The sequence below is a fragment of the Herpailurus yagouaroundi genome, unplaced genomic scaffold, assembly GCF_014898765.1.
Source record: "Herpailurus yagouaroundi ecotype Mexico unplaced genomic scaffold, PumYag 215, whole genome shotgun sequence".
In the NCBI taxonomy this organism is placed as follows: Eukaryota; Metazoa; Chordata; class Mammalia; order Carnivora; family Felidae; genus Herpailurus; species Herpailurus yagouaroundi.
The window spans coordinates 7550771-7577503 of NW_024412446.1; the positions used below are offsets into that span (position 1 = coordinate 7550771).

General features: G+C 40.9%; 1 protein-coding gene across 5 annotated transcripts in view; it reads right to left on the reverse strand.

The window, feature by feature from the left end:
• Window positions 1–26733, reverse strand: part of SSH2 (slingshot protein phosphatase 2) — a 252213-nt gene that overhangs the window by 3897 nt on the left and 221583 nt on the right. For all 5 annotated transcript variants that reach the window (XM_040455430.1, XM_040455429.1, XM_040455433.1 and 2 more), the window contains 4 exons: window positions 19110–19156; window positions 14930–15076; window positions 11467–11667; window positions 1507–2341 (listed from right to left, as the gene is read on the reverse strand). In XM_040455430.1, the coding sequence (XP_040311364.1) occupies window positions 1507–2341; window positions 11467–11667; window positions 14930–15076; window positions 19110–19156 (1230 nt within the window). The remainder of the gene's footprint in view (window positions 1–1506; window positions 2342–11466; window positions 11668–14929; window positions 15077–19109; window positions 19157–26733) is intronic.

The window sequence follows — 26733 nt, forward strand, 5'->3', positions numbered from 1 at the left end:
TTTTTTTTTAATTTTTTTTTTCAACGTTTATTTATTTTTGGGACAGAGAGAGACAGAGCATGAACGGGGGAGGAGCAGAGAGAGAGGGAGACACAGAATCGGAAACAGGCTCCAGGCTCTGAGCCATCAGCCCAGAGCCTGATGCGGGGCTCGAACTCACGGACCGCGAGATCATGACCTGGCTGAAGTCGGATGCTTAACCGACTGCGCCACCCAGGTGCCCCAAGGACATCTCTTAAAGTGGCATCATGATAGCCATCAATCTGCTTTGTTAACATTTTTATAAGCCTTCAACATATAATATTTCCATAGGAATTGTTTTGGTCTTTCTCCTTCAAGAGAAAGTCAGAACTAGTACAAACTAACAAGGTCAGTTATGCCTTTGGGAGAAATCTCCTGGGACATTAGGCAGAGGTAAACTAGCCAAGACTGGGAGAGAAGCCACAGTGAGCCCAGTGTGTGCATGGGCTGTGGAGAGTGCTCATATGACTAGGGACTTTGCAGAAAAGCTATTTCTGTCAGAGCTGCTACACCCACTGGTCCAAAGGAGAGCTCAAGCATTCTGATTTTCCAGTAGAGAGAAGACAGCAGCAGAGGCAATGAATGTCCTGGGATAGCTGAGATAGAGAAAAGATAAGTAATGGACAAGGTGGTAAATATAAGCAGATAGATATCAGGAGATATCAAAATGTAGTCACTCCCACTGAAACCATTAAGTGAAATTTGGCAGGTGAGAGTAAATCTGTCATCATTTACTTCCCAACTACTGTATTATGTTGATCTAAGATACCATTATTGTTTTTAAGATGCATCCCAATTTCAGAAGTGTCAAAATGAGAATAAGTGTGAGTCTTAGCATTGATGATACACAGTAATTCTTTCCCTGGGCTCCTAAGAGTTCATATGCTACAGAGAAGAATCCAGGGATTCTGTCTGCTCTCAATCATTTCCTCAAACCATCCCCCAAGTCTTGGATACTACAGGGTCTGAGATGAGGAACAATCCAGAAACATTATTAATAGCATCATCATCAAGAACTCAGCATTGGTTCCTACTCTAACAACTATTCACACATATCTAGTCTTTGCATTTTCTGAGACAGAAAGAATTTCCCAAACAAATCCATCTCCACAAAAAGGCCTTACTCATTATCCCAGACACTTCATTATTGGCGAGATCTGGTCTGAACTGCAGAGGATCAGGGAAGGGACCTCTCCTTGTGCAGGCAGGACATTCATTTTGACTAATCCCTTCTTCCCACATCCCCTCTCAGAAGTGCTTCTAAAAACACCAAAAATCTGGAAAGATAAGTTTCTCAAAAGGCAATGGATTAAAAAAAAATTTTAATCCTAAGTTTTTACGGCAAGTCTCAGCTATAGAGTCTCTCCCGTACTGCCTTCCTAAATCTTTAGCAACATCAAAAACACAACGAACAGAGCAGACTCTCAACTATTTTATCTTCAAAGAGAACTTCATTAGCTAGAAAACTATAAAGACAGTTTTTACCTTTGACTGTTCCTCATCTATTGAAGATTCTTCAGATGCATGGGGAGTATTACTCAAAGAGCTGCTTCTCTGGTCGTCGGCTGTCACTTCAGAAGGGGTTACTTCTACCACTGAGAGTCGACAGGTCTCACCCCTTCCTCCACCCAGTTCTTCCATCCTTGAGTGAGAAAAAGATCGAGACCGGGTTTCTTGGGAAAGCTCTACAAACTTCTCTAGGGCGCTAAAAAAATCAATGCGATCTGTACTGAAATCTGAGACTTCAGCCTGGCAAGTGGGTTGGGGGCTCGGTGATTCAGGATCAGGGGACATGGGAAGGTCTTTCAGGCGAGATGTCAATTCTTCCAGAGGCAGTAAGTGGACGTTCACATCTGTTTTCAGCGCATCTGTCTCCAGATCTTCCACTGTTAAGTCTGGGAACTTGTTGGCAATTTCTGGGGCCTGTCCAGGTTGGATTAAGGCTTTGGATGCATGGCAGTTGTCAAGAGGGAATTTTGATTCATTGAGACAACACCCTGATGAGCATCCATTGATGTCATTTAGGTTTAATTCATCTTCAATCTGTCCGGCATGAAATTCCCTAGAAGTAAACTCCAAGCAGATCATTCTTTCTTTGGTACACAGGCCCTTCTGATTTTCATCTTGTGGGACAACATGTTCCACAAAGACGGGAGGTATGGGTGGGTGACTCTCCATGGTCTTCACCTCGGCAATCTGGTCTGCTGAGGTGGTGATCTCCTTCTTGTTGAGTTCTAGCCCTGGTTTGCAGATAGGTTCGTGGTGGTCTGAGAGGTCGCTATCTGAATGAGATCTCCAGAGCTTGTTATGTCGCTGTTTGCTGTGGAGGACATACACAGGAAATGCCTCACTCTGGTTTGTGAAATCAACCAACACCCACCCAGGAAATTGCTCCCAGATAATATTAAATCTTAACCTGCAAAATGCTTTGTTAATACCCAGTGGAAGAAGTAGGCAATAAACATTTGTAAAGATGCTCAATTTGGGGCACCTGGGTGATTCAGTTGGTTGAGGATTCGACTCTTGATTTTGGCTCAGGTCATGATCTCATGGTTTGTGAGATCGGGCCCCAAGTCAGGTTTGTGTGTACAGCCCGGAACTTGCTTGGGATTCTGTCTCCCTCTCTGCCCCTCCCTAACTTATATCTGTCTCTCTCAAAATAAATAAATAAAGTTAAAAAAAAGATGCTCTATTTAACTAATAGCAAAATACAAAAACAAAACAAAAATCAATATGATATCTGATTTTTTACCTATCAGACTGACAAGAGCTAAAATGGTTAACAGCTAGTGTTGATGATGGCATAGCCAGACAGGCCCTCTCACATACAGTTGGTAGGAATGGGAACTGTAAAATCTTGAGTACAATCTGACAATAGCTCTCAAAATTTAACCCTTTACCCAGCAATCAATTCTTTTAAGGATTGATTTTTCTTGGAGAAATACAACTATAGGTGCACAAAGATACAAAGATGTTTACTATATAATACTATGGTACTAAAAGATCAGACACGAAAAAGAAAGGATTTATTAAAAAAACTTTTTTTAATGTTTATTGATTGATAGATTTTTTTTTTAATTTTTTTTTCAACGTTTATTTATTTTTGGGACAGAGAGAGACAGAGCATGAACGGGGGAGGGGCAGAGAGAGAGGGAGACACAGAATCGGAAACAGGCTCCAGGCTCTGAGCCATCAGCCCAGAGCCCGACGCGGGGCTCGAACTCCCGGACCGCGAGATCGTGACCTGGCTGAAGTCGGACGCCCAACCGACTGCGCCACCCAGGCGCCCCGATTGATAGATTTTTTAAGAGAGAGACAGAAAGACAGACAGACACAGAGAGACAGAGTGAGACAGAGTACGAGCAGGGGAGGGGCAGGGAGAGAAAGAGACACAGAATCCGAAGAAGGCTCCGGGCTCCAAGCTGTCAGCACAGAGCCTGACGCAGGTTTCAAACCCATGAACCGTGAGATCATGACTTGAGCTGAAGTTGGATGACCAACCGACTGAGCCACCCAGGTGCCTCAAAAAGAGGATTTATTTGAAATACAGTCCATATACCCACATGCTACAGGTACTTTAGTAGAATGTTGTCCAAGATGAGTGAAAGAGCATGCTGACCACATTTGGAATGGTCAGTTCCCAGGTTAATAAGTACAGGAAAATATTTGGAGTACATCATCAAATTGGTAACAGGGTTTCTTTCAAGGAAGGCAGAATACTTTTGGAGAGGGCTTTACTGTCTTTACTCTGTATTTCTATAAGTTTTAAAATTTAAAAATGAGCATGTTTAACATTAATAACCGGGGAGGGGGAAACTAAAACAAAATAGCACCTAAACAATACAAAGAGAAATATTCTATTGGAGCTCATTCCAAGTTCTCATAATTTGGATAAAGAGCTGATACACAGTTAATCACTGAAGTAGAAATGTGAGGAGGGTGGTAATCTTTCTTGAATTAGAAATCAAAGATGAGGCTAATAAATCCACAAAGGTTGGTAACAGAATGGAAGAGGATATGCATAAAGTATAGGCTTCTTCCATAAGGATCTCTGGATAAAAACCATCAAGCTGAGGTGACACCTGGAAAAGCAGGTGGCCCAAAGGAAGATCACACACACAGATCCATCCTTTAGCTCATTTTACAGAGAGAAGGTCTGATGGGATGAAATTTTAGTTGATACCATATTCTCTAACAAGGGAACAGTTTCCAAAGCCCTAGCCAAAAAGAAAAAGGTGATGGCCCTGTGGCTGGTCAGAATCACCTGCCCAGGAAACAGGTCCCTTATTTAGGGGTGTGGTTTCCATGACTTACAAGTTGATGAAGAATTACCTAACTGCAGGGTGGAATGGGAAACAGCCCAAAACAATTTACCGCCTGCTCAGGGCCACGCCTGCCTATGAATCTCTGCCGAGTCATGCGCCTGCACTAATGTGAACCCCTGTTTGTTCTCAGCTCTGCACCTGCTCTCAGCTCCCCCTGTCTGGCTGTGGCTTGGGTGGGGCTCTGACTCAGGCCTGCACAGCAGAAGAGTGCTTTTCTGAGTAGGGAACAGGTCATTCTGTTTATGAAGACAAGCTATAATCAATAGCAGGGAGAAAGACAGGGTTTTCACCCTTTCCAAGCTGCATGAACTCTAGCCACCCCTAGGAGGAGACAACATATCACACTTCCCAAACAAGTGAGTGACTGTGGGAGGGGCAAGCTGAATGGTTGGATAGGTGGGGCTTAAATTGTACACTGTGATCAACAGAGGCCAATGTGCTTCCCTTTAAAGTTTCCTTTGTATCTGGACACTCTTGTTTCCTGACCTACATATGGCTCTGTTCTCCAATTTCTATCCCTCACCCATCATGATGATGTTCAAACCTGCACCAAGACCACTCAGCCCCCATGGCAGGACAATTCCTGTGATGCAGATGACTGGGAAGACAGGGAGTAGCTGTTCTCACCTTTCTAAGAACAGCTTATCTTATCAGTCAACAGGCAAATGGGATTTTTCTCATGATCCCAAGAGCCTTCCAAAGTATGATTTTTTTGAAACTGCCTGCAAATCACTAATCAATCAGGAGGGAATGAGACTAAAATTACACTAATAGGTACCAACAGCGTATGTTTCAGAGGAAGTGGCTGATGTTACAGCTGCTTTCTTTGCCCAGCAGGGATTTCATTCTCTTCCTGGGGGAGATAATCATCAGAAAATATTAGGTCAGGGCTCTGGAATTAAACTGACACCTTCTTGTAAAGGAGAAAGAAAAATCCCAACCCAAAGATAGGTCTGATTCCACTGCCTTTTGCACTTTTGCAATAGGACCTGCAGGGAGAGTGGTGGGCAGCTCTTTGATACAAACAAGGCACTCATTACCATGGCCTTTGAAGCACTGCTACTCCAGGGCCCCTTCCTGCTCCCCTCCCTCCTCCTCCTCTCACCTCAGAGGTTAGTAAACTCTGTCCTGAATTTTGTACTTATCATCTTCTTTCTTTATAGTGTCGACATGTTGTGTTTTTGTAAAAATTTTTTAATGTTCATTTATTTTTGAGGGGGGGGGGAGGGAGAATGAACACCTGAAGTCGGAAGGGGCAGAGAGAGGGAGACACAGAATCTGAAGTAGGTTCCAGGATCTGAGCTGTCAGCACAGAGCCTGATGCGAGGCTTGAACCCACAGAATGGCGAGATCATGACCTGAACTGAAGTCAGACGCTTAACCGCTGAGCCACCCAGGTGCCCCGACAGGTTGTGTTCTTAATACACTGCCTAGTTTTGTATGTTGTAAACTTATATAATGAAACCATACTCTATGTATGGATTCTTCTGTAACTGCTTTTTGCCTACACTGTTTCTAAGATTCATCAGGAGCGCCAGGGTGACTCAGTGGGTTGAGCTCAGCTCAGATCATGATCTTGTGGTTTGTGAGTTAGAGCCCCGAGTCGGGCTCTGTGCGGACAGCTCAGAGGCTGGAGCCTGCTTCAGATTGTGTCTCCCTCTCTCTCTGCCCCTCCCCGGCTCCCACTCAGTCTCTCTGTCTCTAAAAGAAATAAACATTAAAAAAACAAGATTCATCAGTGTGTATAGCTATAATTTCAGCGAGTATGATGAATATGCCACGGTTTATGTATCCATCTGTTGCTGAACAGTTTTGGCTACTACAAGTAGCACTGTCATGGACATTCCTGTACTTGGGGCATACTTTGGTTTCTAAAAGATGCTACATATATGAGAAGAAAAGGTGGGTCATAGGGCATACGTGCATCATCAGTTTTACTCAGTAACACCAAACTGTTTTCCAGTGCTGCTTTTTCCAAGCCAGCTTATTCTGATGCTCCATCAGTGGTAGGATAGATATAAGACATTAGATTGTATTTATTATTTTAAACTGTTAATGTTTAAATTCAGCTGACTCCTTCCATCTATTTCAGGTAGGCACCAAATAAACAAGTTGTCAAAAAGAACTTCAGAGTTGGTTTGTGGCCTGGATGATGCAAAGAAGTCTCAGGTTCTTTTCTCCCCTGAGTGACTGTGGGCCTAAATTTGTATTCACATAAACACACTGACACACACATAAGATGACTGGGTCATTCTGGGCAAGAATTTGGCCTTTTACTTCATAAATGAATAGTAAGGAAATCTAATGACCGGACGCATATGATATCCCATTCTCTTGCCTCTAATTTGCTTTCTTCTTGTTACATGTTTGGTAAAGCACTAACCTACCTTGTTTGAGAAAGGTATATAGAAGAAAATACTGCTAAAAATGGGGTATCGGTTATAGTAAAATCAGAGTGTTTATGGTTACTTTTTAGGGCATGAGGCAGCCTGAAGAAAGGAGGAAGAAGAAAGAGAAAAAGCACCAACCGAGCACGTTCTGTGTGGTGTGCATGGTCGTAAATGCTTTAAGATTATTTCACTGAAGGGGCACCTGGGTGGCTCAGTTGGTTAAGCATCTGACTCTTGATTTCAACTCAGGACATGATCTCATGGTTCGTGAGTTTGAGCCCTGCACTGGGCTCTGTGCTGACAGCACAGAGCCTGCCTGGGACTCTCTCTTTCTCTCTCTCTGCATTTCCCGCTTGTGCTCTCTCTCAAAAATAAAACAAAAACCTAAAAGATTATTTCACTAAAAAGCTATTAAGAAAATCCTTTAAATCTCAATTGTGAATTGGGTGCATTTTTGGGTTCCCTTCTGCTGACTGACCACTGCGCACCAGCTAACTAGACTTCAATGTGTCCACCAGCAAAGCTGGGGAGTGTAAAAGACACCTCTGCCTCTTCTGGCCCTGGTGACAGGGGCGTTCAAAGAATCAGAACTGACATCCATGAAGACATGTGGCATGAACTCTCCCTGGCTATAACCCAGTGTTTCTTCTCTGCTCTTTGTACACAGGAACCTAATCTCATAGACACATGGTCCAGCTTGCAAATGACTGAAATCTGAACTTGTCTAATGGAACATAAATCTGCCAGATACCTGCATGATCAGAGTACAGAATAACAAACAGGGATGTTGGCAGTTTAATGGAGGGTTTCGACACACACGTATACACATACACACATGCGCGTGCATGCACACACACAGCCTCTTCCTGTCTCACTCTCATCCCCCAGCTATAATAACAGAAAAAATAAAGTTAGATATAAACAGTTACCAGTGGCCTTATGATACCCTCACTTTTAGGTCTAAAGGATTATATTAAATATTAGTCTTCCCTAGGCTCCTAAAGACATACTGAAATATGCAAAAAGTCCCTTGCATTTCAGACAGGTGGTCACTGTTAGGCCCATACCCTCACATCTGATCAAGAGACTATAACCAATTCATAAGTCACTTACCGGGGCCTGGCATCACTTTGGTAAACTTCACTTCTACCAAGACATCAAAGTACTGAGAGCTAACACACCCTCAAACAGAAGGCTGCCACCTCAAGTTAAGTACCCAGTGCCTCCCTAGACAACCATGGGGCTAGAGAATGCTAGGATCAGGGCTCTATCTTTTTGGGAAAACCACCACATACTTCCTGGGAGAAGATGTGGAATACAAGATCAAAGCACCTCCACAGGAAATGGATTTCTTTGCAAACACAATGAATGGAATTTTTCGAAGGACTTTCCTCTTCTGGCTACCTAAGCTGCCAGGTAACTGATAGAGCTTCAGGCAGTTCCAGGAGTCTGGGGCTTTTCTCTCTTTGCTCTTCTAAGCAGGCAGGTCCTAGAGTAGCACTTTACAGCTGGGCAAGAGTCTGCTGGGCCCAATTCACTTGGCAGCTAGTTCAGCAGTAGTCTACAAGTGCTGTTTCTTAACAACACACCAGAGACTGCAGACCCTAATGGCTGTACACCCAGCAGGCACTCCCACTTTTTCCTAACTCGCAGAGGCCTGATTTGGTTTGGGTATTCACTGTTCCATGGGAGCCCCAGCAGGAGACAGTCTGGAGGGAGAAGAGTAGGGACAGGCCACTTATTCCCCTAGCTCCCTCCCCACAGGGCCACTTCAGGCTGGTGTGTCCCTTGACTGAAGGTTATTTCTCCTCTCTGAAGGTACCTCTTTTTTCAGGAGTCTCCTTCTAGGTTCTAGTAACTGCTCCCTCCCTCTTTGGGCCTAGCAGCTATTACCAAACAGCTCTGCTGATCCAAGTCCCTTGATTCCACCACAACCCCACACCTCTGTAAAAAGTAGCTTTATAAAAAGCCCTTCTCAAATAATCCTAATCCGAGTATGCGGTTTCTTGTTGAAATCCCAAGTGACGGAGGTATTTCACTACTTGCAGCTAAAAGCAGTTTGTATGATATTCCTAGAACTAAGATTCTAGTTCTTAAAATCCAGGAAATATCACAATATAGGAAATTCCATGACCACTTCCTAATCTAGTTTCTTTTTTTTTTTTTAATGTTTAATTTTATTTATTTTGGCGGGGGGAGGGGCAGGGAGAGTGGGAGAGAGAATCCAAAGCAGGTTCCTCGCTGCCAGCACAGAGCCTGATGTGGGGCTGGAACCCATGAACCATGAGATCATGACCTGAGCCGAAATCAAGAGCTGGATGCTTAACCAGCTGAGCCACCCAGGCGCCCTCCTATTCTAGTTTCTAATGGACTTACTGTGTCTGTGGGTGGTAGAAGGAGGATGAAATAAATGGCACATGTATATGTCTGTTTTCTGGGAGCCTTGGAGAAAGGAGATGATGGGAATCCCATCAGAATAACCCTTACCAGCATAGAGTATACATTTATACATGTTTTTGTTTACAAAAACCTTGTGAGATAGGGTTCTTGATTTTCATTTTGTAGATGGGGTCAGGTGAGGATCACGACTGTGAAGTAACTTCTCAAAGTTCCAGCAAGGGGATGAACCAGAGATGGAAACCAGATCTACTGACTCAAATTCTGTGGTTTTCTCATTCCTCAGGGCTTGCCTCTCCCTCCATGAATCAAGCCCAGAAAGGCAGGATGGAAGAGAAATGGAAAGGAAGAGGCAGTTGTGATTTGTGGATTTATGCTGCCCTTCTTATCCTCATCTAAGATTTTTCTGAAGTTCCTTTAACATCTAAGAAAAACCACATATGCTAAAAAAACCCAACCCAACAGCTTGCAGTAGCCTGGGATTCCAGAATAAATACTGAAATTGGCAGGACACATAGTATCCTTGCTCTTGATGGGTCACGTGAGGACACTGCCTAACATCCGTCATGTGTGTGTCTGGGAACATACAATATTTATGTCTCATCCAGCACTCAGATGCCTCCTTCTTGTGCCAAAAAGAACTGCTGTGTCCTACCTTCTGATCTAATCTAAAAATGTCATCAAAATCTGGCCCCAAAGACCTATAAATTCTTTTTAAGTGGAGGAGACTTGAGTATCCTCCCAGCCTCCTCAAAGAATGGCTCAGATGAAATCATGCCAAGTACTGAGTAAACGGGAGGGGTTTTTTAGTGGAAACCATAATGCTACGCTGTGGCTGCATTTTCACAATACTTCGGGGGTGGGAGGGTGGTCCCTCTGCCTGGATAGGCTGGAAGGCTATTTAACATTTTGTTCAGGGGAAACACAGCCCAGATTCAACAGTCAAGACCAAGTCATGAGACTCACTAGAGGCAAACTCTGGCACCAGCCCCAACTGCTTCTAGGCAGCTGTGCCTTCATTTGAACAAAACCACCTAGAACATGCCCACATGGAAAAAACAAAGCAAAATCTAGCACTGCACAGAACTTTAGCATGTGGCATCTCAGGAAACTGATGCTTAAATCCAGTTTAATACATGAATCTTTTTCTCTGAAAGCAGTGAAGATGGTACCACTTAGATGTGTAATCTAAAAAAGCCAAACAGAGAAAGAAGAGAGTGGTGGTATATTAGGGGGTAGAGGATGGGGGAAATGGGGTGATGCTGGTCAAAGGGTACAAACTTCCAGTTATAAGAGTAACAAATTCTGGGGATCTAATGTACAGCCTGGAGATTATAGCTCATAACACTGTATCATATACTCCAGCGTTGCTAAGAGAGATCCTAAATATTTTCACCACACACAAAAAATGGTAATTATGTTAAAGGGATGGAGATGTTAGCTAATGGTACGGTGATAATCAGTTTGCAATATATAAGTGTATCAAATCAACACAGTGAACACCTTAAACTTACACAATGTTATAGGTCAATTCCATCTCAATAAAGCTAGGGTAGGGGTTAAATGATGGCTAAGCAGTATAACTGTTGAATATGTGTTGCTATAGTTAAAAAAAAAAAAAAAAAGAAAAGAAAAGAAAAAAAAGACCGGTTATTAGGTAAAGAGGTAGACTGAAGAATAGCTTTTGTGAGAAAATATCCATCAATATATGTGGTAAGACTTGGAGAACACGTAAGATAATGTTGATTGCTGTATGTGGATATTGAATTTATAAATGATTTTTCTCTTTGTATTGTCTGCATTTTTGCAAAGCATATATATAAAAGCAGAGGGAAAGATTTTTAAAAAGAAAACAAGAGAGCTATTTCCGGGAAGTGCCTTCATACCCCAAATCTGATTTGTCACGTGACCAAAATTTTGAAGACGACTCACTGAAACCAAGCACTGAAAAAAATAATGCCAAAAATTTCTAAGAATTTCATCTAATGCTTAGCATTTCTTTGGGAGCAAGAAGTACCCATTTTGATAAGGTAGCTGTATCTGGCCTTAGATGATGTTGAGAAATGTTTATGATAATCAGCACCTAGTTGAGAACTAAAGTAAGAGAACAGTATTTCCACCTTTCAGTTTAAAAGTCTTTAAACACTCAATCTTCCATACTAATCTTAAATGCTTGTACTTATTTTTTAAAAACTAGATTGAGAGAAGTTTCAATTTTCAAAATGTATCACATATCCAAATTAGGTTGAAAACTAGCTGCAGGGAAGGACATTTTACCTTGGTCCAAGGAGTATAACAGAGGGAAGATCTGAGAAAGTCACTGCAGGACTCACCTGGCCAGCAAGATGCCCTGGTACTCTTCCAGTTGTCTCATGAAGCTGGGGTTGGGCTTGGTCACTGTTCGCCTTTCCTTCACGTAGTCATAGGCTCGGTCCAGATTCCAGCCATATTCCTTCATTGCGTAGGCAATCACAGTGGAGGCTGAGCGACTCACCCCCATTTTGCAGTGCACAAGGCATTTAGATCCATGTTTCCTAGGTTGGGGGATTGAGGTACACAGAAAAACACTATAGTGAGTACATTTTAAAAGCTAGGTTCTAAATGTTTCCAAGTCTCCTGTCGCCCTTCCATTTTCTTTCAATCCATCCTACCTTAGTGTACTTGTATACATGTATAGTCAAATGTGCAGGGAGGGTAGGCAATTCTAGTGTACTCAAACAATATTCAATGTTAATATTAATTCTTTTTAATTTATTCAAGCAAACATTTACCAGGCAACCATCATATGTAAGACAATGTACAAGGTCCTGGGATGCAAAGTTAAGTAAATCTTCTAAAGGGTAGGGGGTTCCGTGGGAGAAACAGATAATTAAAATGGTAACTGCAATGACAGTTGATCACAGATTGTGAGGGGAAGATTTTCAATTTAGAGACTGGACTCCACTTTATGTGTTTGGAGGCCAGTCCCCGCACCGTCTCAGGGACATGTTTCAAGGCTGGCACACTCTTGAGTTAAGAGTGTGACAGTGATTCATCTAATTCATCCAAATGTTCGGAGTTGCTTCTAGTTCAAGTTCCAGTAAAGGTTCTGCCCCTGGAGGAAAGCACAAAACAAACGAAACTAACCCTCCTCTTTACTCAGATGTAGCCCTAGATATTATTTTTTACCACACTACCACCCTGTTCGGCCTAGGGGCTGGCTAGACAATCTGTGAGGTTAGATGGGACCCTGTGATGCCTTATGTGACTTTCTTAGTGAGGAGGGTGGAATGATTAACTACCTGTTGTTTTAATGGAGTGGAAGAAAGAGAAAACAAAGTTACCATAAAGTGACACTAAGAAACAAACAAAACCCTTTAGTCTTAACATGCCAGAGCTCATTACGCTGGATATGAACATTACTCAGTTATGCTACTTCTCTAATAACACAATGTGTGACACAGAGTAAGTCTTCAAATATTTACCAAATATATGAACAAACTTAGGGGTGGTCTGCTGTTAGAGCTGTCAGCTGTTAAGTAAAAATATTTTAAAATATGGAAAAAAGAATGGTTACTCTTTTTACCAGTATACATGGGCTAAAAAAATCCTTCCCAAGTGGCTATTCCAATAAGTTAAAAAAAAAAAAAAAAAAAAAAAAGTACATCACCTAACAGGGAAACCTATTCATTCACTCATTCACTATATCACAGTAGACAAGCTTCCTTCCAGAAGCTTGTAATTCTTCTGTTGGAGATAGATACACATTGAAGAGTTAAGTACAATGCAAGGAGACATGAGGTTCTGTGCCAAAATGAGTGAACCAGATAAGTGATAGGAAGAAAGAGAATGGTTGGTAATAATGGTCTGGAATAACTGAAATAGTCTAAAAAGGAAGGTAAGATTAACCTGCTACCCATCATTTAGAGGCAAAATTTTGGAGTCCATACGTTGGTGCAGGTGTTTGTCTGTGTGTGCTTAGATGATCCCAACTGACTAGGATATTGTTTTGTTTATGACACCACAGGGTTTTCATTTAAACTACAGTGCACAGTGACTCAGACTGAAGTTCAGACATGTGCTCTATATTTTTCCATCAAGCTCTGACATCAAATTTCAGGTCTATACTTGCAGGCTTTGAAGGTACTCAAAGTTGGACAGTTTTAAGAAAAATACAATTATAAAACCCACCCACATAAAATCATTTCTTCATTTTGAACTGGGCTTTTTCAGTGGATGGCTTGTAACTCACATACTGAAAGATTTGAAGTCAGTTCTCACCTAATCCAACTTCATCTTTCAGTTCTGGCCACACACTTCCCCTATCACTCCCATCCCTCCCTGAGCCAGTTGTCTAGATTAAGTCTGGTATCACTTTAGGAATCCTAAACTCACCCATATGTAGGTTGTGTCTGGAATTCAGGGCCCTGATTTGGATGAAATACATGAGATGTCCAGGGGGCCATTTAAGGAGGCACTCACTCACAGACGCTGACCCACACTTGCATGGGCCTGAGCAGGAGGGCCCGCTTACAGCAACCTGGGTGCCTCACATATCTCACCTCAATCCCAGCCCTGCTGAAATTGGCTTTTCTTTTCACGGGGACTGGGGCCTCATCTGAACTCTAGCCTCTTTGGCAGTGATCCTGACAACTGGCCTGGTCTTTTCCAGTCTCCTTTGCTCAAGGACCTAGACTATATACTAGATGGACTCTGAAATAAGACATGATCTCAGGTTCAAGTCCTATCTTCACCACTTGTTACTTAACCTCTCTGAACCTCATCTCTACAGTCTGTCCCCATCTCTACAAAAGGATGACAGCACATGCCTCTCTAGGTTTTGGAAAATATTACATAAGAGAATATGGGTAAAGTATCTGGCATGCAGTAAGCATGCCATGAGTGGTATTATTGAGAACAATTTCATAGGCTTCAAAAATATAAAACACTCAGGTGTTAGCTAAGGACTGAGAGTATGGGCTCAAAGCTAGTGTAGGAGAATTCAGGGTAACTAAGAGGAAGGACTTCTTGACTATGGAGGGTCTGCAGAGAGATGTGGAATCAGTGCTGAAGGAGGACTTTAAAAACAGAAGTGCTTCTCATCTGCCATGGATGATTTGGATGTGGTCCCACTGAAGAGGGCAGCTCGGCCAGCATGCTCATTTACAGTTCCTTCTACTGAAGGAATATGTAGGATTGGCAAGGAAATCCCCAGGGACTTAAAAAAAAAATTAGTGCTGACATAGTACTAATTAATATTAAACACTAAATTAATACTATTAAATAGTTTCACTAAAAGGACCAATTTAAAGATGACATCAACAGAAGGGCCAGAGAAAAATTTCACTGTTTAGAGTACCATAAAAGTAAAGTAAAAGAATGAGAAGGCTTCCAAACCCCTCTACGTGTCTCCTTGTCTTCAGGAAGAAGAGCTCTCTGTGCTCCGCCCATGTGGGGCAATTTCTATTACACAACTTTCAAATGTCCACCTTGACAACTTAATCATTTCATTCAGAATTTCTTCCTTCTCTTATTCTTATTTCTTTTGCAGCAGCTTAGGTTTATTTTCCCTAATTTTGTGCTCAATGGAAACAGTCAACATGAGGTGATCTTCTTCCAGGGGCTTCATCTACTTACAGGAAAAGGATGAAGTCTCTAGTCAACTCTTCCCTAGGATTAAGGAATCTCAGTGTCCTTTTTCTCTTTACTTCCTTCTCCCTGAGTATAGTCAAGCAGGTTATCTATAGCTTTAGGCCTCACCCATGGATGGTGCACAAGGAACACAGGTCAGAATATGTGTGTGGGACCATTACTCACTTTGCTTTAGAGATGAATTTGTAAGTGTCATTCCAGTAAGCCAGGAGATCCGTTGCCTCTTCGTCATATACGCGGATGTTATGATATTCAAAGACTCCTGGGAAGAAGTTATCTATCTCTCGAGTGACATTCAAGATATAGCGCACCCTGTGAGGAAACCAAGGGAGAATATGGGCTCTACTACTAGGTTCCTCTTGAGTTGTTAAAATTACCAGAAACATAGTTTATTCTTTGGAAGTCATTTGTATTAAATCAGGACTATTAACATCTACCTCAAGGAAAAAAAAAAAAAAACAGGAAAGGGAAAAATCTCCTTTACCTTTCTAAATGTCAGATTTTGCTCTATTACTCTCTCTAAACTACAAGAAAGGCAAAAGAGGTGAGGGATGGGAGGGTCAGAGGAAAGTTGGACCTGAAACTCTCTTAACTCTCTAAGCTGCATTCCTGGCCACCACAGCAGGCGATGTGTCTGAGTTCTCCCACACCGAGAGGCTTGCAGAAAAGGGTTTCTGTATCATAAATTTCTTCTGCTCTCTCTCTCTCACTGCACAACTTCAAGAAATGCTTGGGTCTAGTTTGCCACAGGGTTGTCTTTTCTCAGTGCTGTGTGGACTTAAACATCACTGGAGTTTACTCCAGCAACACAACACAGACTTACTTATTTCTCTCTGTAGAAGCTGCTTCCTTCTTAGAACTACACATGGGTTCTTACAAACCCAATCTCTGAAGTCAGAGAAATGACTACAGAGAGAGAGAGAGAGTCATAGTTAAGCAATTCTGTGGTTAAGTTCCAGAGATCAAAATTTTTCTGAAACATTTGAATCTCGGCATCAAAGTCCATTACTACAAAGAATTTTTTTCCTTTTTAATTTAAAAAGCAAGCATATGCAATTGTGGAAAACAGTATGTAGAGTTACTCTACAGCATATTCCTCTCTGAGGTATAAATCCAAAAGAAATGAAAACATAAGTCTACCCCAAAATTTGTGTGTGAATGGTCACAGCATTCATACATTAATAGCTAAAAAGTGGCAACAACTCAAATGTCCATCAACTGACAAATGTGGTATTTCCGAACAATGGAACATTACTTGGCAATAAAAAAGGGAATGAAGTTACTAATACATGTTTCAACATTGATAGATCTTGAAAATATAATGTTAAGTGGAAGATACTATTCTTAAAAAACCACATATTATATGATTCCATTTAAATGGAATGTCCAGGGGCGCCTGGGTGGCGCAGTCGGTTAAGCGTCCGACTTCAGCCAGGTCACGATCTCGCGCTCCGTGAGTTCGAGCCCCGCGTCGGGCTCTGGGCTGATGGCTCAGAGCCTGGAGCCTGTTTCCGATTCTGTGTCTCCCTCTCTCTCTGCCCCTCCCCCGTTCATGCTCTGTCTCTCTCTGTCCCCAAAATAAATAAACGTTGAAAAAAAAATTAAAAAAAAAAAATAAATAAATGGAATGCCCAGAATAGGTAAACGTATAGAGACAGAAAGTAGACTGATTAGTAGTTTCTAGAAGCTGGGGGAAAAAGGGTACAGGATTTCTTTTTCGGGTTGAAAAACTGTAAATTAATACCATGGTAATAAATACCATTTAAGTGTACATTTTAAAGTATATTTATTTGAGAGAGGGATGACAGAAGGCAGGGGAGGGAGGGAAGGAGGGAGGGAGGGAGGGAGGGAGACAGAGTGTGAGAGAGAGCATGTGCAAGCTGGGGAGGGGTAGAGAGAATCCCAGGCAAGCTTCTCAGTGTCAGCCTGGAGCCTGATGTGGGGCTCGAACCCATGAACCATGAGATCATAACCTCAGTTGAAATCAAGAGTTGGACACCTAACCAACTGAGCCACCCAGGTGCCCCAAAGTATACATTTTAAATGAGTGAACTATATGTGAACTTTATCTCAATATAATGGTCAGAAAAAAAAAAGGAAAGCACACTTACCTTATTTAAAATAAAAATGGAACCACCTCCCACCTCTAATCCCATACTTTAGTAATAGATTACGGCAGTACAAGGTTTCCCAATCCTATTCATTACAGAACTCTACACAGCCACTACCAATTGAGAACAGCACCCCCTGAAATTTGTTTGCCACCTCTATATGGAGTAGCACTTTACTTGGGGTTCTGAAGTCAGTAAGATTGGGTGAAAATGGTCTTATGTCAAAATTAAACTTGAATATCCCTTACATCATCCACAAGGGGCAGTATACATGTTTTGTAACTGTTAATTCTTAATCCACAAGAGTTTAAGAACAAGTGAATTTATGAAACAAGATCTAAGTAGATGTCTGAGCATCTAACTATACTGTTTTTTAAGATAGATACATCTGTGTTTTATAATTTAGCATTTTAAGCAGTAAATGAGATGAATAGGTATCATCTCCGTTGATCTTGTCAAAGTGTATTCTAAACTCAAAGATGTATGCATGATGTAATTTCAATGCATTTGCCAGGCAACAGCTGCATCAAGTCTCAGATTCCATATTAAATACTGTATCTCTGTGCTAGTTTCTGGCAAGTCAGTCAATTTTTCTATTATTCCTTCACATTTACTGAGCACCCTCTTGGTATAAAGCTCTGAGTAAAGTAGACGTACGTTTTACACAAAACTAAGATACAGTCTCTATTTTCAAGAACTCTAGATTCAATTCTAATCAATTTAAAATTTCTAAGTTCTCTTTATTTTCATATCTTAAATTAAGTAATAACCAGATTCACAGGCCCCCTTCTCTCAACCCAAGAACTCTTTGTATAATTCTTTGGCTTAAGTCTTGTCCCAAATTCACTTTAACAATTAGGATATATCTTTCTTTTGAGGGAGAAGTAGGGAGTATGTATCTAATCATGTTAAAGATAACCAGAAGGCTGACTTACAGCTGAGAAAACAGGCAGCCATCACTACTTCTGGGTTTCAGTAGGTCTGATCACTGTCCACAATCAAGTTACATGTGGCCAATTTTCAGACATGACTTTCTCTTCTTTTACTGGGATAATTTGGCCTCCTAAGGCCAAGTTCAATGAAAAGTTTAGGTATTAGCTAAGAAGTAAAAAGGTTAGAAGAATGGCAGCTTTTTGGTTGCTGAATGTTCATGGTCGTCTCAACAGCTACAATCAAACTCAATAACCATGCTGCTCAGGGGCACATTTCTTAATACAAGGTAGAATGTATTCTTGTTCAATTTCAGAAGCTTGTCCACTTTATATTTAAAACCTACTTAGGGGCACTTGGCTGGCTCAGTCTGTGGAACATGCAATGCCTGATCTTGGGGTTGTGGGTTTGACCCCACGTTGGGTATGGAGATTGCTTATAAGTAAAATCTTAAAAACAAACAAACAAAAAACTACTTAGACCTCAAGCACCTTACTAAAAAAGGATGGGACTGAGTCTTATTTTTCTTTGGATTCCTAGTATCTAGCACTGTACCTAGTCCACAGAAAATGATCAATAAATGTTGATGAATAGCTGTGAACCCAACATATGCAGTTCTGTGTACTCCTACATAAAAAATAGGAACCAAAGGTTCCTATGAAGACAAGTAAAAAGATCAGTGGTCGCCAGAAGTGGGAGTGGGAATAAATGGTCAGAACAGAGGATTTTTAGGGCATTGAAAATACTCTGTATGATACCATAATGATGGATGCACGATATTATACATCTGTCCAAAGCCACAGAATGTACACCACCACCAGTGAACTGTAAAGTAAATATGGCCTTTGGGTGATTATAATGTATCAATGTAAGTTCATCAATTGTTAACACATGCAACCCCTTTGGTGGGGATGGTGTTAATGGGAGAGGCTATGCATGTATGGGGGCAGGGGAATATGGGAAATCTCTGTACCTTTCCCTCAATTTTGCTGTGAACCTTAAACTGTTCTAAAAACAAACAAAAGGGACCAATAACTACATTTGGTTTTAAAACAGTGCAAAAGACATGCACATCTGTTTTGGAAAGCCTTTCCATTGAAACAGAAGATCTTTCTTAGGAGGTGTTGGACGAAACAGTGGGATAACAGCCACTTAAATTTTCATTAGATTCCACCTGATTAAAATCAACTGGAAGCAACTCTTAAGCTTAAAGTTACTCATTGACACCATATTTAACAGGAAAAAGTAAAGAACAAACAGCGATTTCAGTCATGGGGTTGAAAGCAATTGCTGTGTGTGCTTACCCTCGGTTTTGTAAATCCTCTAAATTTGAGGCATTCCATTCAGAGCCCTGTGGAACCAAAAAAACAAGGTTAGGGAGTATTAGCAAATGAACAAAATACAATATTTGAAAAGGTGTCCTATGAGGGAAGAAGCAGATCCAATAACATCTATCGCATTTCCTCTCTGTAACTCAGGTACTCCGTATGTTATAACAATTAGTTTTCACAAATGAAAGTGTAAAAAAGTTATCTTCATTTTTACAGATAAGAAAACCAACTCCCATAGAATTCAAATAATTTTTGCTCCAGATCATACTCTGGAAAGCTGTCTTTGATCATACTCCAATTAAGTTAAATGTCATCTGTTTTTCTGGTTTATAGTATTCTGATTTCTTTCAAAGGTATGTATCACAATTTCTTTTCTTTTTTTTTTTTTTCAACGTTTTTTATTTATTTTTGGGACAGAGAGAGACAGAGCATGAACGGGGGAGGGGCAGAGAGAGAGGGAGACACAGAATCGGAAACAGGCTCCAGGCTCTGAGCCATCAGCCCAGAGCCTGACGCGGGGCTCGAACTCACGGACCGCGAGATCGTGACCTGGCTGAAGTCGGACGCTTAACCGACTGCGCCACCCAGGCGCCCCTCACAATTTCTACTTGTATATTTATTTATTAGTTTCTTTACTACCTCTCTCCTCCACTATAATATAAGCTTCCTGAGGACAGCTTGTTGCCTATGGAAACCCCTGAACAGTGAGTGCCTGGCACCTGGTAGGTACTGAATAAACATGTGTTAAATGAACAAAGTGGCATTATTATGAATTAAACCTAGATTTCATTCTAAAGCCCACATTCTTTCTAGTGTATTATATTACATCAAAGGACAGCTAAATAGTAGCTTCTGTTAAATGAGGGAAACATGATAATGCAAAACTTAAAAAAGGGAGGGTTGTACAGATTTGGAGATCAATTTTTCATATTTTACCACATTTGATTTCTCTCTTCCCTTCCCTTTCTTTCAGTATACATCATACTTTTTTCTCCTGAACCATTTGAAAGTAATTTGAGCAATCGTGACACTTCAATACTTGACCATGTATTGCTTATGAACAAGAACATTTTCCTATTCCCATTTTTACAACTAAGAAAGAGAACACTAACACAATGATATTCTAATACATTATATTTGAATTTCAAAAATTGACCTCTCAAACTATCCTTTATATTCATCCAATCAAGAATCATACTTTACAGGGGGTGCCTGGGTGGCTCAGTTGGTTGAGTGCCTGGCTTTGGCTCAGGTCATGATCTCCTGGTTTGAGCACCGTGTCGAGGTCTGTGCTGACAGCTCAGAGCCTGGAGCCTGCTTCGGATTCTGGGTCTCCCGCTCTCTCTGCCCCTCCCCCGCTCATACTTGTCTCTCACAAAAATAAATAAAACATTAAAAAAATTATACTTTGCATTTAGTTGCCATGTCTCTTTCTCATTTAATCTGGACTTGGACAGTCCACCCGGACTTTGTTTTTCATGATGACATTTTTGTAGACTACAGGTCTGTAATCTTGGAGAACTCTTCACAATCTGGATTTGTCTGATTTGTTTCCTGCTGATTAGATTCAGGTCAAACATTCTTGGCAAGAATATTACAAGGATGATGCTATGTATTTCCTATTGCATGAAATCTTGAGGCACACAATGTCAGTTTGTCTCATTATTTGTCATGCTGAGTTTGAATTCTTGCTAGGTTCCTTTGTATCTGCCACACCCCACTATTTTAAAGGTTCCTTTACAATTACTAGTTATCTATAGGTATTAATGATCTTTTTTTTTTTAATGTTTATTTTTGAGAGAGAGAGAGAGCAAGCGAGTGAGTGAGCATGAGTCGGGGAGGGACAGAGAGAGAGGGAGACACAGAATCCGAAGCAGGCTCCAGGCTCTGAGCTGTCAGCACAGAGCCTGACGTGGGGCTTGAACCCACAAACTGCGAGATCATGACCTAAGCTGAAGTCTGATGCCTCACCAACTGAGACACCCAGGTGCCCCAGTATTAGTGATTTTTGAAGTCATGTGAATATCCTGTTTCACAATAATCTCTTACTCTATAGTTTTGGCATCAGCTGCTGACCTTGCCCAAATTACTTTACTGGAGGTTTACAAAATGGTGGTTTTCTAATTTTATCATTCCTTCTGCATTCCTACCTGCATTCTTCTGTAAAGGAGAGCTTCACCTAATCATTCCTTCCACACTTTGAACTCTTGAATTCTTTTTGCATTTAGAATGTTTTTATCCATTGCCATTTTTTTTGACACTCAAATTGTCCTGAATTGGCCAGTGGGAATCTCTTCAAGTAAGCAAGCTCCTTCTGATATTGACCCCACTAGTCTTTGACCCCACTACTTCCTTGCTTCCTAGTTTAAGAGTTGTTCCAGAGTCACTCTGTGAGTGGAATTAGCCATTTCCCCAAGGAGTCCTGGTTTTAGCAAAGAATGGTATTTTGTAATCAAGATCTGGACATTAATTAGATATGTTTAGAAGTATGGATCATTGCTTCTAAACTTTCCAGGGGACAGATCTAGGAAATATTTTTTAAAAAAATATTGAATTTACATTGGTACCTCCAGTTCAAATTTAACACCACAAGGTACTTCCTTTCTTTCTTGCCCCTTTGCCATCATTTATAGCTCCCTATTCCACTGGGATAACCTTGGTTTCCAACAACTCATTTGCTCTATTTACAAAATAGTTTCAACATTATTTTTCCAATACCAATTACACCAATTACAAACCCATTAAGTTCAAATTTTCTGGGGTGTCTGGGTGAATTGGTTGAGTAAGCATCTGACTTCAGCTTAGGTCATGACCTCATGGTTCGTGAGTTCAAGTCCCGCATTGGGCTCTGCAATGACGGTGTGGAACCTGCTTGTGACTCTTTCTCCCTCTCTCTCTCTGCCCCACATGGACTCGTGCTCTCTCAAAAATTTTTTTCCTTCTTTGCAGTTTTTTTTCCTCTTCCCATGAAGAGGTTAAGTCAGAATATTATACTGAAAGTTACTTGAATTAATTTCTTTCTGTGAAGTTACCCGTTTGATATACATTTGGATTCATTTGCTCCTGTTTGTATTCAATTTTAGGGTGTGATTTTTCTATTCTTTTCCATTTGATTTTGAATATGCAAAACTTTCATAAGACTGCAAGTCAAAAGTTTATTAAAAGGTAAACTTGAACCCTCACTCCTACTCCAATCTCCCCAAGAGAAACCACTGTAACTAGTTTCTGGTTTATTCTACCTATGTTCTAAGCAAATACGCCCTTATTATCACTTGTTCCTTATGTAAAAGTAGTATATGATACATATGTTTGTTCTTTGTTTGCTTCACTTGACAATATAGCCACAGCACAGTTCAGAGACCTTCCTTACTCTTTCTTACACCTACATAGCACTTCATTGGATAGTCAGAGAATAGTTGATTCACCTAGTCTCCTGTGAATGATGTTTCATATCTGCGGAAGTGAGACTGTTGAGCCAATGAGCAGTTTTTGTTGGGCATTGCTCAATTCCTCTCCACAGAGGCTGAGACAATCTGCATTCCCACAGCAATGTAGGGAGAGTGCCCCTTTTTTTCCCCAGAGCCTTGCCAACAAAACCTGTGGTTAGGCTTCTGATTTCTGCCAATCTGACAGGTGTGAAATGTTACCTCAGTGTAATTTCAATTTGCATTTCTCTTAAAAGTGAGCAACTTTTCAATGTTTCAGGCTCATTTTCTATCTTTGGACTATGTTCATCTCTTTTGAAAAGGCAAACATTTAAAGTAATTTACCTATTTTCAAATTATGTATTAAATGGAATTTAGCATTAGAAGACTCAGGTTCAAATCTCAACTCCCCATTCAACTGTGGGGCACTGAGCAAACTGCTTAACCTGTCTTCACTTTCCTTATCCATAAAATGGAACATTCCTCCCACCCTAGTCCTATATACCTAATGGGTACATTCTCAAATTATAAAGTTTTTCCTAATTCCTTCTGCCATGTGAGAACACACAGAGAAGTCAATGACCCAGAAGATGGCTGTCGCCTGACCATGCAGGTGCCCTGATCTCAGACTTTAGCTTACAGAACTTTGAGAAGTTTCTATTGTTTATAAGTCCCTGTTCCCCCCCATCCTTGTCAAAACAAAACAAACCCAAAACGTTTCGCCCATATTAAAATGGAAAAACTCTCTTTCCATCATGAATTCTTTTCTAGACACTGTCCTTTTTTCCCTTCCCTTGCCAAGATTCATAGAAATCTAATCCCTTGCCAACATTCATAGAAATATAATCTAATACCTTCTTTGATTACTCATTTCCCATAAGTCTCAACCCACAGCACTGTGGCTTTTGCCCTCACTACTGTTGCTAATGTTACTAATGACCTCTTCTAATTGTCTAACCCAGGGGTCACTTTTGTGTCTTTATCTCATTGGCCTTCCATGAATATCTATCTGATAGGATTCATTACTCCCTCCTTGTAGAATTAAAAAAAAATTTTTTTTTAACGTTTATTTATTTTTGAGACAGAGAGAGAGACAGAGCATAAACGGGGGAGGGGCAGAGAGAGAGGGAGACACAGAATCGGAAGCAGGCTCCAGGCTCTGGGCCATCAGCCCAGAGCCTGACGCAGGGCTCGAACTCACAGACCGTGAGATCGTGACCTGCGCTGAAGTCGGACGCTTAACCGACTGAGCCACTCAGGCGCCCCTCTCCTTGTAGAATTAGATCAGACTGCACAAATATCTAGCCTCTTGTCTGGTACAAAAGAGAGGGTCAACAAATATTTGTTGAATGAATGATCAAATAAGACAAATAAATGAAACACTCTGAAACTGTAAAGTGTTATGCAAGCACTATCATTGTATTACAAGTGATATGTAATTTAATTTGGCTGTTGAACTGGGAGACAGATCAAGGAGGCTGTGAAGGTGCATTTAGGTAAATGGACTAACGGACAACTGATATTTTCTACAGACCAGGGCTCAGCTGACTTGCTTTAAAAAAATATGGGAGATTCTGAAGGCTCTGTGCTCAACCTTAGGAAATAAGCTCCCACACCAAAGAAAGAGGTTAAGAACTATAAAGGATTCAAGGAGACAGAAGCAAGCCATAAGGGTTGAGTGGCTAAACGGTAGCCAGGGAAATGTGACCACTTCACTTCTTAATTTAGAAATCTAAATCCTCTGTGGAACTCTGTCCAGCTAGATGGAAATAACCCTTACGTGATGGGAAAAGTCCATGGTTTTCATCTACCTGTCCAGAGAAAATTCAATCTGACAATCTGAAATGGCACATATCCAGAAACAAAAGAAATTAAAAGCTTTGGCTACTGACTGACTCAGTGAAGTCCATATAACGTGACTTGGGTTGTGCTTAGGGTTGCTTCAGGTTCAACCTGAAAGAAAGAACTGGAGTCTATGTGGTGTAATTACTTTTCTGTCCTCAATATAAATGCCATGCATATTAGCCACCTGGGGCCCTCCACAGACTCCATCTATTTTTTTCCTCCATGCTTCTCAGGCTTACAATGACACAATTCCAAGGGGTTTTTCCACTATGTTCTATGTAATTATGCAAAGTATATTCTAATCTTACTGAAGTGTAAGATGAAATCTTGGGACTATAATACATTCTTAAGTAAGTTCATTTCCATCTTTCACTCTTGTTCCCCTATACTGTGCCATTCCCAAAGACCCAAGTGATTAATTCCTTTCTTTCTTTCTAAAAATATATATTTTTTAAGGAGGCTTCACGCCCAATGTAGGACTCGAACGCATGACCTGAGATCAAGTTGCACGCTCTACCAACTGAGCTAGCCAGGCGCCCCCAAGTGATTAATTTCTTCTCAAATGTCATCCTCAGGAAATAGCCTTGTGAGGGTCCAAATGTTCCAAGCAAAATAGAAGAGAGCACTTTTATAGCACCTAAAGGAAGACTGTATTGGGGTTCTGCTAGGATCAGTATAACTTGATATCATCTCCAGGGATTGGTATCCTGTCCATATCTTCTCTTCATCACACGACACCTACAGCCTCAATATTGTGAAATCAAATTGTTGAGACAACCAGGCACAACATCTCTATTAATTTTTCCTTCTGAGAAAAGTTTATGCTATACATCTTCAGGTGAGGGACAAAATCATGAAGGATTAAAATAGCCCATCTGTTTTAAGTTCTGTTCATATACCCTCCATTTCTCTGCACCTACAGAAGTAACTACAATTTGAGGCTTAATTTTTCTTTGGAAATGAAACATTATTTTAAAAGGAGCTGTAATGTCAAATATTGAAAAATATTACAATCAGCAATAAAAATCGACTAGTTTTTTATTCATGAACAAAATTATTGGTTGTGTCCAATATTCCTGTTTCCCTTGTTCAACTAAGAAAGCTGCCTGCCTTTCAGCAAAGGGTGTCTGTTCACATTTAGCTTTTTCTCAGCCAATGGGACAACATCCAGGAGAGCTGTTGATATTAAGACTTGATTGGGCAAAGGCTTCCAGCTCAGAGAAGTGGTACACTCTTAAGGATGTGGAAGAACTTTTTCTGGAAATACCCTGGCTTCCAACCAATCAATCCTCTCTTCTTGCTGAAGGTTTTCTTTAAACTATGCTCTATACTTTTCTCCATACCAGCTGGACACCTTTCTAAATAAACATCTCTGTGCAGTGCACTGCAGAGCTGAGCATTCTTTTGAAGGGAGGGGAAAAATCCTGCTGCCTCCCTTCACACAACCTGCTTTGCACTCCAGGCATGGCAGCTAAGCATAAGATGAAATGACTTTGCAGAAAACTAACACCACCACTTGCAGCTTGGATAAGACCTTTTTCCGTGTCAATTGCTGGAAAAGCCAGCAGAGCACAGACTCACTGGAGAAGAGAGAGGGGTTTGGATATAGGATATGGTGGTTCAAACAAGGGGAGGAAGCCATTGGGGAAGAAGTGTTCATGTACCCATTTTGTGCATAAGAGTTAAATTTCAGAATTCTCCAGTTGAAAGTTTTTCCCAAATAAGAGAAATATTCAGAATGGAGAGAACATGTCCATTTTCTAGAAAATGGAATTATATGTGAAGCTGAGTAGATTTTCCCTTTTTCAAAAATTTATAGATACATATTAAAAAAATAAAAAAAGACTAATATAACAAAAGATATCAGTGCTTACCTCTTTTGGTGATGAGCAAATGTTACGTTATTTATAGCTTTCTGAAATTGTCTAACTTTTCTACAATGAACGTGAATTATTTTTTAATGAATAAAAAATCCAAGACAGAAGAATATGCCAATAATCATGCTAAGTGAAATAAGTCAGAGAAAGACAAGTATCATATGATTTCACTTATATGTGGAATATAAAAAGCAAACAAATAAAACCCAACTCAAATACAGAGAACAAACTGGTGGTTGCCAGAGGAAAGCTGGATGGGGGGATGGGTGAAATAGATAAAGGGGATCAAGAGTTACAAACTTCTGCACCTGGGTGGCTCAGCTGGTTAAGCGTCTGACTTCAGCTCAGGTCAGGGTCTCATGGTTTGTGAGTTCGAGCCCCATAGGTTCTCTACTGTCAGCACAGAGCCTGCTTCAGATCTTCTGTCCCCCTCTCTCTGCCCCTCCCCTG